Source organism: Microcaecilia unicolor, chromosome 6 (genome assembly GCF_901765095.1).
Source record: "Microcaecilia unicolor chromosome 6, aMicUni1.1, whole genome shotgun sequence".
Lineage (NCBI taxonomy): Eukaryota > Metazoa > Chordata > Amphibia > Gymnophiona > Siphonopidae > Microcaecilia > Microcaecilia unicolor.
Window position 1 is genome coordinate 35,983,241 of NC_044036.1, and position 13,677 is coordinate 35,996,917.

At 42.9% G+C, this 13,677-nt stretch overlaps 1 protein-coding gene across 2 annotated transcripts in view; it reads left to right on the forward strand.

Moving 5' to 3' along the window:
* FGGY (FGGY carbohydrate kinase domain containing) overlaps nucleotides 1-13,677 on the forward strand; it is a 464,206-nt gene that overhangs the window by 330,694 nt on the left and 119,835 nt on the right. For both annotated transcript variants that reach the window (XM_030205275.1, XM_030205274.1), the window contains exon 8: nucleotides 4,651-4,754. In XM_030205275.1, the coding sequence (XP_030061135.1) occupies nucleotides 4,651-4,754 (104 nt within the window). The remainder of the gene's footprint in view (nucleotides 1-4,650; nucleotides 4,755-13,677) is intronic.

The following is a 13,677-nucleotide window of genomic DNA, read 5'->3' on the forward strand; positions in this document are numbered from 1 at the left end:
CTTCCTTAAATTGTACTTCGTTACAAAGTACAAAAGTACAGCTTATTTGGAAGAAGTTACAAGTAAAAAGTATTACAAAAAAAAATGCAACCCGTTACAAGTAAAAGTACTGACAATTGTACTTAAGTACTGTAACCAAGTACAAGTACTTTGTTACTACCCATCTCTGGATATCAGCACTGAATATCGGGGTATAGGGGGTAATTCTCTAGAGGATGATCCATATTAAGCATGATTTCTATATTAGCAATTGCATGCTCTTTTGTCATAATAGAATACTAGCATAAGTTCATAAGTTACGCGCCTAACTTTAGGTATTAGAACCTACGCCAGCTCAATAGCTGATGTAAATGCCCACACCTAACTAATAGTATTTTAAAACTTGTGCACGCAAGTGCTGGGCACACCCTTGACCGCTCATGCCCTCCCAGGTCCTTGCTATGGATTTTGCACTAGCAATTTTCAGAATCCTGACTAACAGCAGTTCTGTGTGTAAGTGCCAATTTGCGCCAATTAACACCAGTTATAATGAATAGTTGGACATTAATGCCAATTAGCAGCTAATTATTATATTACGTTATGCACATAACTGACAGTATTCAATAACTTGCACACACAACTTTGCACACTAAGCATAAATTTCTGAGTGCTGTAGAATGAATAAAAGTGAATCAATGTTTCACTCTTTCAAAAAGTGAAATATCACTCAATGAAATAACATGGAAATATTTTTAATACAAATAGGAGGAAATATTTTTTCACTCAAAGAATAGTTAAGCTCTAGAACTTGTTGCTGGAGGATGTAGTAGCAGCGGTTAGCATATCTGGGTTTGAAAAACGTTTGGACAAGTTCCTGGAAGAAAAGTCCATAGTCTGCTATTGAGACAGACATGGGGAAGCCACTGCTTGCCCTGGGATTGGTAGCATGGAATCTTGCCACTATTGGGTTTCTGCCATGTACTTGTGACCTGGATTGGCCACTGTTGGAAGCAGGATACTGGGCTAGATGGACCATTGTTCTGATCCAGTTTGGCTATTCTTATGTTCTTATGTAAAACTGTGCTTGCAAGTTAATAGCATTAGGAGGAAAATGTACAATGCTGTATCAGGGTAACAGGGATATTAATTGCCACCTGGTTAACATAGGATAGCTTTATTCCTATTCTAGGTTATCTGAATAGGAGTCACTTTATAGAATAGGCAGTACACGGAAAGGTGATATATTAAGCACTTCAACAAACATAGATGTTGTCCTTTACACACCTAAATATAGAATAGCTGAATCCCGATTTATTCAAAAGCTCTTCTCATTAGACTTTCCTGACACTATCTAGTTATTCTAAAAGTATAAGTAGGATATTGACCTATTATATATACTCTGCAGCTGCAGTTTTTCTGTGTGTGAAAAATGCTGTGGGACTCGATTTGCAAGTAATAGCCATATCTAAAACTAATGTTCCTTCCCAGGAAGCTGTGGAGAACCAAGTTCTGTTGCCATTTCATCTTGACTCCTTGATACGCTGTCCTCACTTGGATTTCAGGGCTCAGGCCCAGATGCATCAACCATACGTAAAAAAATTACAAACGTTAAAGTCCGAACCGAATTTTAAAAAACGAACAATGCTCAAAAAAAACAAATTGCACAAGTTTGGTGCGGATTTAAAAAGTACAATGTATCAATGCTGTTCGATAATCGGCCCTTAAATCATGCGCAGAGCAGCCAAGCGTTATGCTGGCTGCTCTGCGCATGCCAGAACCGTCAGAACAACAACAACAAAACCCCCACAAACACGTGGCTCCCCGCTCCCCGCTGCATCCCTGAAAAATAAACATACCTTAAAAAAGGATCGGGAGGGGGCAAAGGCGCTCTTCAGAAGCGTACTGTATGGACGGCCTTGCCCCCCCTCCTCAGATCGCCGCTGTTCCACGCTTCTGCCCTTCACTAAATTAAAACTGAAAATAAAAAGTAAAACTTTAGCAGCGCCGGGCCCCCCTCCCTTCCTGTGTTTATCTTCTTCTTTTCCCAACACTGCTCCGCCTCCCGCCATCCTCTGCCCCTTGCTCCGTCCCCCCCGAGTTCGTCGCCGCCATTCCCCCCCCCCTCCAAAGGACCCCCCTCCGCCTTACCGGCCGTGCAGCACCTCTCACCTTTGTGTGAAGGCGCTGCACGAGATGAAACAACGGATCGTCGCTTCCTTCTGCCTCCACCGACGTCTCTCTCCTTCTTCCTGTGCACGCCCTCCTCTGACGTAGGAAACTTACTTCAGAGGAGGGCTTGCACATGAGGAAGAAGGAGAGAGACGTCGGTGGAGGCAGAAGGAAGCGACGATCCGTTGTTTCATCTCGTGCAGCGCCTTCACACAAAGGTGAGAGGCGCTGCACGGCCGGTAAGGCGGAGGGTGGTCCTTTGGAGGGGGGGAACGGCGGCGATGAACTCGGGGGGGCGGAGCAAGGGGCGGAGGATGGCGGGAGGCGGAGCAGTGTTGGGAAAAGAAGAAGATCAAGACAGGAAGGGAGGGGGGCCCGGCGCTGCTAAAGTTTAACTTTTTATTTTCAGTTTTTAATTTAGTGAAGGGCGGAAGCGTGGAACAGCGGCGATCTGGGGGGAGGCAAGGCCGTCCATACAGGATGCTTCTGACGAGCGCCTTTGCCCCCTCCCGATCCTTTTTTAAGGTATGTTAATTTTTTTTAGTAATGCAGGGGAAAGCGGGGAGCCAGTGTTTGTGGTGTTTTTATTTTTTTTTCTCACTTTTTATGTTTAAACATGCCAGCTTTGATTTTTCTGGTACAGGGGGCAGCGGGAAGATGACAGCTCAGGCCTTTACGACTGGTCTGACCACACGTTAAATATGTTGCGGAAAATGATTCGGTGTAATCGTCGGTATTGTTAGTGCATCCCGAATCGCCCACATTACAATGGTAGTTACTCCGTTTTCGTTAGCTGCTTGCTTCGTTGGAAAAAGGCCTTTAATGCATGCAACGGTTGGGAATTTCGTTCGTTAAAGGGTTGTTAGAGGGTTGTTAAGGTTTAGTGAATCTAGCCCTCAGTTCTTTCCTGGTTTTCTTATCTCTCCCATCGTACTTTTAGTGTATACTCTGGTGGATCCTCCTCCACTCCTGTCCCACTGTCAGTTGGTGTACCTCAGGGATCTGTCCTGGGACTTCTTTTCTCCATCTGCACTTCTTCCCTTGGTACTCTGATGTCATCCCATGGTTTTCAGAATCTCATTTATGCTGATGACTCCAAGATCTACCTCTCCACACCAGAACGTTCAGCAGGAATCCAGGCCAAAGTATCAGCCTGCTTGTCTGACATTGCTGCCTGGATGTCTCACCACCATCTGAAACTAAACATGACCAAGACTAAGCTTCTTATCGTTCCTCCTAAACCAACCTCTTCTCTTCCCCCATTTGCTATCTCTGTGGGAAAATGTGGGGTACAAATGTAACAAATAAATAAACATGCTCATCCTCCCTGTCTCATCAGCTCGTAACCTTAGGGTCATCTTCTACTCCTCTCTCTCCTTCTTTCACATATTCAACAGATTGCTAAAACGTGTCTTTTCTTTCTCTATATTAACGCCAAAATTTGTTCTTTCCTTTCTGAGCACACTACCAGAACCCTTATCCACATTCTTATCATCTCTCACTTAGACTGTTGCAACTTGCTTCTCACAGGTCCCCCACTAAGCCATCTCTGTCCCTTTCAGTCTGTTCAAAATTCTGCTGCACGACTTATATTCCACCAGTATCGCTATGCTCATATTAGCCCTCTCCTCAAGTCACGTGATTGGCTTCCTATCCATTTCCACATACCATTCAAACTCCTCTTATTGACTAACAAGTGCATTCACTCTGCAGCTCCTCAGTACATCTCCACTCTTATCTCTCCCTACACTCCTCCATGGGAACTCCGTTCACTGGGTAAATCTCTCTTATCTGCACCCTTCTCCTCCACTGCTAACTCCAGACTCCGTTCCTTTTATCTTGCTGCACCATATATCTGGAATAGACTTCCCGAGCCGGTACATCAAGCTCCATCTCTGGCCGTCTTCAAATCTAGGCTGAAAGCCCACCTTTTTGATGCTGCTTTTAACTCCTAACCCTTCCTCACTTGTTGAGTACCCATGCTTTATCATTCTCACCTTAGTAATTCTCTTATCCCTTATTTGTCCTGTTTGTCTGTCCTAATTAGATTGTAAGCTCTGTCGAGGAGGGACTGTCTCTTCATGTCCAGTGTACAACGCTGTATACGTCTAGTAGCGCTATAGAAATGATAAGCAGTAGTAGTAGACGAGTGTTTTTCTATATGGAATGTGTTGTTTGAGTCAGACACCATTTACAGTTTCCCAAAGACCTTTTTTTGCTTTACTGCTCTTTTCTGACATTTGGCATTTACTGTGCAGGGAAAATTCTAATTAGAAAGTTGAAAAAGAACAAAATGTTTCTGCAACTGTATAAATAAAGTGACTGTTGAAAAAAGTTCATCGGATGTTGAGGTTGCACAAATCGAGAAAAGGTATTTGCACAGATATGCACTGTCTGATTGCTAATTTGGTCTGGTCTGCACATGTGAAACATCTTCTTTTTTTTGCTGATTATGTCCATTCTCTGTTTTGATAGAAGGTTTGGGATTTTTCTTCTTAATAGGAGTGATTGGAGCAGATGTGAAAGGCCATAACCTGCCCTGTGAAAACCAGCCAATAACATCCAGACTCGCGCTGATCTGTGGAACATCGTCTTGTCATATGGGGGTAAGAAGATGAATGACAACCAGGCAGGCTTCAGCCCTCTAGTGTTACAACCCTGGCAAACACCTGTGAATCTTTCTTCTGTGACTCTTACCTTTTAACATTTACCTTGGTGTTAGAAATGTCTTGTTTCATGCATTATTTCAAGAGGGAAGCTTAATAGATGTTACAATCAATATTGAAAAACTGGACACCAAGAGTAAAAAAAGAGGCTTGTGATGTGATGTTTGCACTGATCTAAGAGTGCAGGACGACATCTGATCTGATGATGCAGACCTTTGGTTTTCTGGGCCAGGCTTGTCACTAATGTGTTACTGAATGCCTTCTTAGGGGTTAAGGTATCTCCTTTCACAAGCTCAAAAATAGAACCATTGCTGAAGCAATACAAATCCATCTTCATATGAGAGCTGTAATGATCTAGAGAATGATCATACCTACCGGGAGATGGAAAGGGGAAGGCAGAAAATCCAGTAAGCAGTTGTAAGCTTTTACTTTTTCAAAAAGAACAAAGACTAGGGGACACTCGAGGAAGTTACATGGAAATTTTTTAAGACAAATAGGAGGAAATATTTTTTTCACTCAAAGAATAGTTAAGCTCTGGAACGGGTTACAGTGGTTAGCGTATCTTGAGTTTTAAAATGTTTGGACAAGTTCCTGGAGGAAAAGTCCATAGTCTGCTATTGAGATAAACATGGGGAAGCCACTGCTTGCCATGGGATTAGTAGCATGGAATGTTGCTACTATTTGGGTTTCTGCCAAGTACTTGTGACCTGGATTGTCCACTGTTGGAAACAGGATACTGGGCTAGATGGACCATTGGTTTGACCCAGTATGGCTATTCTTATGATCTCACCAAAACTTTTTTTCTAACACTTCAATTAGAATTTAGGACTATTTTTATGTAGTGTTTCTCCAAAAAGCCAGAAAACAGCTTACAATAAAACATAATTCAGTACAAATATGAAGAATCAATACAAACCCAATCTACCTCCTATTCCTAACCCAACCCCAGTCCTTACTAGCAATCATAGCCCATAGATGACTGAAATAACCATTTCATACAGAGTTTCTGAAAATGTAATATCCAGTGCACTTTTTCTAGTGAAAAAGGTGTCGGTACTCAAATGCTAGGCCACCCTTCAGGGGTGGGGGTAATCACTGAGGGACCCTCCCCACAATAGCCAGGCCTCCTGCAACCAGTCACAGAACCTATGACAAGGCAGAATTGGTGTGTAGAGCCTGAGCTCTTTCATTAAAACTTGGGGACCATAGGTCAATTTTAGCAGCCAATGGAAAAGGTGCCAGTACTCAGTACCCCCAAGTACCCCCTCAAAAAAAGCCCTGGTAATTAATATCTGTGATGTCCCTTAACACTTCAGGAAGTTTATTCAGCGAAACAAGGCTCATACATGGAAAGACAAGCTTCGAAATTTCGCTAGACCCCCCCCCCTTCCCCCCCCCCCCCCCCCCCCCCCCCCCCCCCCCCCCCCGTTTTTCCAACAAACCATTTTGAGATGAACACAAGGCCCTAACTGACCTGCACTATCTAATACCAGCCACTTGTGCCTCGGGAGATAATCCTCGTAAAAACGTAAAAGCTATCAGGCTGATATTCATCCCGTGGTAGTCAGTGATCTCAAAAGCAGAATATGACCTGGATATTCAATGCCAGGCCTAATCTATGCATTGGCATTGATATTGCCTGCTGCTGGCGATATTGAAACTGGTGCCCGGATAACTGGCTGGATAAAGTTAGGCCAGCCTTTATGCCGTCCTAACTTTATCTGGGCACTTACCTGGCTAACGGACTGAAAATAGCTGTTAACTGGGTAAATCCTGGTTCCACCCATATTCCACCCCTGGACTACGCCAGCACTATCCAGATAGTGCCACGGTGGTCTCCCAGGATTTTCAGCAGCACTGTCAGGCCCACCCAACAGTAGCACACGTTTAGCGGTAGTTGTTGGGGATCCCAAGCTCCACCAGCTGAAGACGGTAACGAAAATGCTACTCTCCACGATACCGGCACCTGCGCATGCTCAGTTTTCTTCGCATGCCTGCTGCAGACTGCCAAGGTAGAAAGAAGCGTTTTCCCGCCAGCTGGGATATTTTCTTGGTGGTGGTGTGTGGGGGGAAGAACACTTGGTGCCCACTCACTTCTTGCCTAGGCCCACCCAAAGTCTGTTGTCTGGCTACGCCCCTGATACTTACAGATATTCAGAAACTTCTTATTCTTGTTTTAAGAAAGCAATGAAAACTTGTTTGAATTGGGTCATGATCTGTGTTACTTTGTAGAACTGTCCTGACTAGAATTTTGCATTCATAGAATGTTCAGATACTTACAAGCTGCTATGTATATGGACTTTTGTTGTTCTTTTATTATGTTGTGAGCTTTTTGTGTTGTGATTTATTTTACTAATGTAAGTTTCTTTTTAATTTATGTTTTGCAGTTGTATATTATATTTTAATTATATTTATTTGCAATGTTTCTTTTAGTTGTTTATGTACATGTATTTTGCTGTATTTAATATTTTTTGTACACTGCTTAGACAGCATTATATTATGTGGAATATCAAACTATTAAAATTTAAATATAATTAAGAAATTCAAAGGGTTGCCTAAGTAGGAGAACAGAATCAAAACATGGCAGTTGTGGTATTATGCTGGACATGAGTAGTTGGGAACTAAGGCCAGTACCAGACAGAATTCTATGGTCTGTGTCCTTCAAACGGCAAAAGACAGGTGTGGATTAGGAAACTAAGACTAGTGCCATACTGACTTCTATGGTCTGTGTCCCGCAATGGCAAAAGACAGATGAAGATCAAGTGTGCATATCATATATCACTTTAACATATGCTGTGAGTGAGGATGCTGTGAATCTTAAGGGGGAGGGGGAAACATCTTAATATTGAGATTAGCAAGTTAAATACAGTTAGCAATACTTTTGGTTATAAAATATTGTCCCAAGACTGTATCATAATTAACTACCTTGTATGTGGTTGGCATGATGGCAATTGCCAACTAGTGTTTAAGCATGAATGACTGTAACCCAGTGGCGTAGCCACAGGTGGGCCTGGATGAGCTGGGGCCCACCCACTTGGGGCTCAGGCCCACCCTACAGTAGCACATGTTTAGCGGTAGCTGGTGGGGATCCCAAGCTCTGCCAGCTAAAGACTTCTCCCTGATGGTAACGAAAACTCTACTTTCCATGATACCAACACCTGCACATGCTCAGTTTTCAGCTCATGCCTGCTGCAGACTGCCAAGATGGAAAGAAGCGTTTTCCCGCCAGCTGAGATTTTTTTGGGTGCTGGTTGGGGGAGGGATAACACTTGGTGCCCACCCACTTCTTGCCTAGGCCCACCCAAAATCTGTTGTCTGGCTACGCCCCTGCTGTAACCTGCACAGAGTGGTGGATACGCTTCACCTTTGCTGGGCAGGCGGGATGGACCATATGGGTCTTTATCTGCCGTCATTGTGCTACTGTGTTTTACTGTGTAATCAAAAAATCAGTGCTAATGATTATAGAAAATACCATTATGTTTTCCTTTCAAAGCATATATTTGAGAAAATAAATACTAAGTGTAACCCCAGGTTGGTGTATGTGCACAGGTGACTGCATAATTTGTGCCCTGAGTGGTAGGAATCAGATACTTATTGATTGGTGGGTCCAAAGTTGGGACTGGAATTATCCAGGAGCCAAATAAGTAGTGCGTCACTCTCCATATCGCTATGTTCTACCACTGAGGTTGATAGGACTAAGCACAGTTCTCCTTATCCTGGAAATCTTCAAATCATTGCTCAAAGCCCCACCTCTTCAATGTCGCCTCCGGCACCTAACCACTACACCTTTACTCAGGAAATCTAGACTGCCCCAACTTGACATTTCGTCCTTTAGATTGTAAGCTCCTTTGAGCAGGGACCGTCCTTCTTTGTTAATTTGTACAGCGCTGCGCAACCCTAGTAGTGCTCTAGAAATGTTAAGTAGTAGTAGTAGTAACCTATTACAGGTTACGGACAGGATTATCAGTTCACTTTGGCATGATTAGCCAGTTCACTTTAAAGCAGATTACCACTTACAGTTTGCTGAGGATAGTAGTGAGACGCAGGTAGACTGACTTCAGTCGGATTGACTCCTCAATTAGGAGCTTATGAGGTTCAGCAGAATTGATAGCCACTATTATCCTTCAGCCTTAAGATGTTCCTGAACCCCAAGTCTGAGGCCAGGTCAACTCGTTGACATTAACAATGATAACCCAGTCTCTCTCTCTCTCTCTCTCTCTCTCTCTCTCTCTCTCTCTCTCTCTCTGTATGTAGAAACACAGGATTTAGAGGGGCCCCCACCATCTGGCAATCCAATAGAGGTCAGAAACTTTCTGGTTTCTGTAACTTATATCTCACTCCTTATACCTGGTAATATACGAGTCTGAGTGGCATAGCATGCATGCTCCACTTTCTGGGACCTATATTGATAAAGCTGATAGAAGGTCAGAGGCCAAGTGGTATAAAACCTAAGACATGGTTCAAGATAAAGTCTCTGTTTTATAATCAGAGGAGAATTCTGTTGTCACCAGAGCTTCCCACTGATTGTAGTGGACATTCCTTTTGTTCTTACACAAGATGTATATGGTGTACTTTAAAGTAACAGCTAGTAAGTCTCAGTCTGAGTGATACAACCACTTACAAAGCATGACATTTGTATGTTATCTGTATTCCAGTTTGGCAAAGGATTAGGAGTAGGCACCCAGAATATTTTCTCTCCAAATATTTTATTAATTTCCAAGAATACAAATAACAGGAAAACAATGATGGAAAAACATAGGAAGCAAGAAACACAACAGGTGGGAAAGGAAAGAAGAGAAAAAAGGAGGGGAAAGCATCCAGGTGTTTAACAAATAAGTCCTTTGTACAGGTTTAAGGTGTGGCCTGAATAGTTTGGAGGTAGTTGTCCAAAATAGACCAAATTTCTTTTTTAGATACTATCATCCGACTTTTCGCAGCCATGGCGAGCTCAAACTTCTGATGCTGCAGAAATGAATATTCAGCAACTGTGCGTTTTTCCAGTTTTGCAAAATATGCCGTTGAGCAATAGTGAGGAGAATGTCCAATAGTTTTGAATGCGGGGAGGTCAAATCAAAAGTTGCATGAACAGACTTAAAAATTACAATTGAATAAGTCAGGTCATCAGTTATGGGCAAAAGTTTTTGTATAATATTCCAAACAGCCTTCCAGAATTGAAAGATCGGAGGACACTCATATAGCATATGAGAGAAAGTACCCACTTGCAGCGAACAGTGCCAACATTTGTCTGATGAGCTCAGGCCAGCAGTAGCAAGTTTTCGAGGAGTCCAATTGGTTTTATGATATAAAAAAAACATAGACTGCAAAACCGCTGCAGAGGAAAGAGGTTTCATAACTTTAGACCAGAAACAGAACCACATATTTTCATCTACCACAGACTCTGTATCAAGCTGCCAATTATGTTGAAGGGCAGTATTGAAGTTGTGTGTTGCGTTAATAAAAATTTTATAAATAGATGAAGCTGTGTGCCCAGCTAATACTAGTGTCTGGGCGTTGGCAAATAAAGAAGGCAGCCGAGATGACAATGATGCCAGCTCAACAGATGCCTTCACACTATGAGTAAGTTGCATCCATTGAAAGTACATAGTAGGAGGTAGAGAAAATTTGGATACCACCTCAGAAAAGGACCACTCGTGAGGCTGTTTTTCCCGAAATGTCATCGAAGACGCCCAGCGGCTTTAAGCCTTGTGCCCGACGTCGAGGCACCGGGCCCAAAAATCTTCTCCCTTTGGGCATCCCGGGAGAGCAGTGTACGCTTTTTCATAGCGAGACACAGTTTGCAGCCAGAATATTTTAATTTTCTTGTCGTTCCCATCTATTTTCTGGGAATGTTTCTGTTATTCATTTTTGTTTGGACATTTTTTCGTCATGGGACAACGCTATTGAGTGCGCACTATTTTGAAAGAAGGCTCACTACGTGCAAAGAGGCTGTACTCTTTCTGACAGAGTGCACACTATGCACATGCACACTGGTTTACACTTGTTCAGTAGTTCGTGCATGCACAATGGGCACCCTTTTTGCAAATAGTGCAAACTCTCTTGAGAGAGTGCACACTATTATCGGCAAACAATAAAACACATATTTTTGTGTTGGATTGGGTTAATAATGATAGCTGATATAGACATCACATTACCCCTGTAATAAGACAGCTCTACGGAGGTGAGGATTTCATAATAACTCTCTAACATCGTTTTCCGGACCGATGACTCCTAATGTGCATTCTGTTCCTGTAGGTAGGATTGTTTTCCTTGCATGCATCACTTTGCAATTTTCCTCATTAAATTTCAGCAGCCATGTAGATACCCAGTGCCCCAATCTCATAAGCTTCTTAGGAAATACCCGTCTATCCGTTCGTGACTTCACAACTGTGAATAGTTTTGTCTCATCTGTAAATGTAGTCACCTCAGCCATCACTCCCTTTTCCAGATCATTTATAAATATGTTAAAAAGCAATGATCCCAATTCAAATGTGAATGAGACATTTTTGCATTCAATAGAGGTAGTGTGAACCAGGAAGAAGGATAACAAAAAGCCAGGTACTACCACTAGGGAACACTGAATGGGCAAATCCACAGGCGGCCACCGGTATGAACAACCATTCTAATGAATGGTCATCCAGCTGTCTGGGTGTTTTGAATGTATATTGGTCTCAGCTAGCACCATGCTATCCCAGTCAACATACACATCTGTGAGCCCATTGAGGTGGGTTAGATGCCTATCCATCTTTTGTTACACTAGGTGGCAGTAAGCATTGTGCATGTGTGTGACTCATTATTTTGGAAACTTACATGTCTGTCACCTTTGGGGGGGGGGGTTACCATTAATTCCTGGGGGCCAACAGATGGCCATTTTACTTTGCCTGTATTTGTCCACAACCAAGTTTGCTAAATTATGGTCCTGTTGCAACCGTTTAGTAATAACATTTATTTGACCACTTACACATACTTTCTAAAATCTGCCTCCCCGTCAGTATGATGGCACTGAGCACCGTAAACTTGGGAATCTTTCACTTGTGTGCCCAACTCAATTCTGCTTGTCAACAAAGAAAAGCAATGTTGCTTATCTGTAACAGAAGTTCTCATAGGCAGCAGGTTTGATAAGACAGTAGTCTCGCCCACCTTCCCAAGAGTAGTTTTTCCTTCAACATACCATATTATTTCTAAAAATCACCAGGGGTTATTATTAGAAACAATATGATTTCTGGAGTCTTGGTTGGGCTGTTAATGGAGGCACTCCACCCTGCCCTCCTTGATGACCACCATTTCTCTCCTCCACTCTTCCACCTGAGATGACCACCACTTCTGTGTTCAACACTGCCTCCTGCAGTAACCAGCATTGCTCTCCTCCCCCCTCCTACCCCTCCCCACCCACCCGCAATACTCTCTGCTTACCTTGTCTCGAGGTTATGGTGCTGGGCCAATGTGGGACCTTGAGCATCTGCACTTGCTCAAGGCGTGATTCATTCGCACATGCTCAGCGTATTGAGATGAGGTAAGAGATGGGCTGGAGTGTAAATTTTAAGGGGCTTCAACGTTAGCTTCTGAACTTTTAGTACAGGAACAGTTCTGGGCAGACTTTTACGGCCTGTGCCCTGAGAAAGGCAAGGACAAATCAAACTCGGGTATACATATAAAGTATAACTTACCATGAAAAATGAGTTTATCTTGTCGGGCAGACTGGATGGACCAGTCAGGTCTTTATAAGTCATCATTTACTGTGTTACTATGTAAGAGAGATCCGGTTGTTGCGTGGGTTGCAGGGTAGAGGACAGCAGTGACGGGGGGCAATTATTGGGGGAATCTTGATTTGGTTGAAGATTACATTTTCCAGGGTTTTTGAGTCCTGAAGCAGGGGGAAGGGGCGGGGGGGATTATTTGAGGTGGGTGTGAACGTTACACTAAATTCTAAGCGTTAGGGGAGCAGTTCTATCTCGGCACCATTAGATGACATCACCCACTTGTGTACCTGATTCAACAGATGAGCAACCTTGCTTTTCCAGCTTATAAAAATGCTTTGTAAAATTACCCCCATAATTAGCTACCTCTGGGGGGGGTGTTTTTGATTAACTTAAACATTTCATACTTAGTGTTTGAAAACACTTCCAGTCATAATGTCAAGTCAACCAAACGCTAACAATCACTAATGCTTAGTTCCAGTGCAGAAAATAAAGTTGCTTTTTAATTATTCTTTATCTGTAAATGATTATGTGGCTGTATGCATACACAGGACATAGAACAATTATATGTGTTTATTTTTAATGAGAAAGGTTTGCCGCTGTCATTGATTAAAACAAGCTTTACCTTTTCATTAATCCAGGCCATAAAATAAAAGTATTACACCCATATTTTGTTCCTAATATTTTGTTTTCTTTGAACAAAGGGACCCCGAGGGCAGTGGAGATTAATCGCTAGGTTTAATTTAATGCACTGGGGAAAAAAAGACCCGTGTGGTCAGGTTGGTATTATAAAATAATAACAATTATAATAGAAAGAAATGCTGCCTTTGATCTGCCTCAGGTGCGTGGAGATCCAGCAAGTCAATAACAATAGCACCTTTGTAGAAGATCAGAGGAGAGAATGAGAGTGAGAGAACTAGAGAGAAAATGCTCTCTCTGTGTGAACACATTGGGCCTCCCTTTGTTGTGGTTTGAGCCAAATGAAGCAGGCGGCTGTCAGAAAGAGTTTAGAAAACAGAATGCAGAAGGGAGAGTGTGTGTGATGCCCTGCTCTTAATTGTGTCTTCCATTTTAAGACATTTTCAGGGCATGCTTGTAAACTGGAGGTTGGGGTAGGTGGGAGGATTGAAGGGGTCAAGGCTCCACGGCGTTCTGGAGAGTTTCTGTGG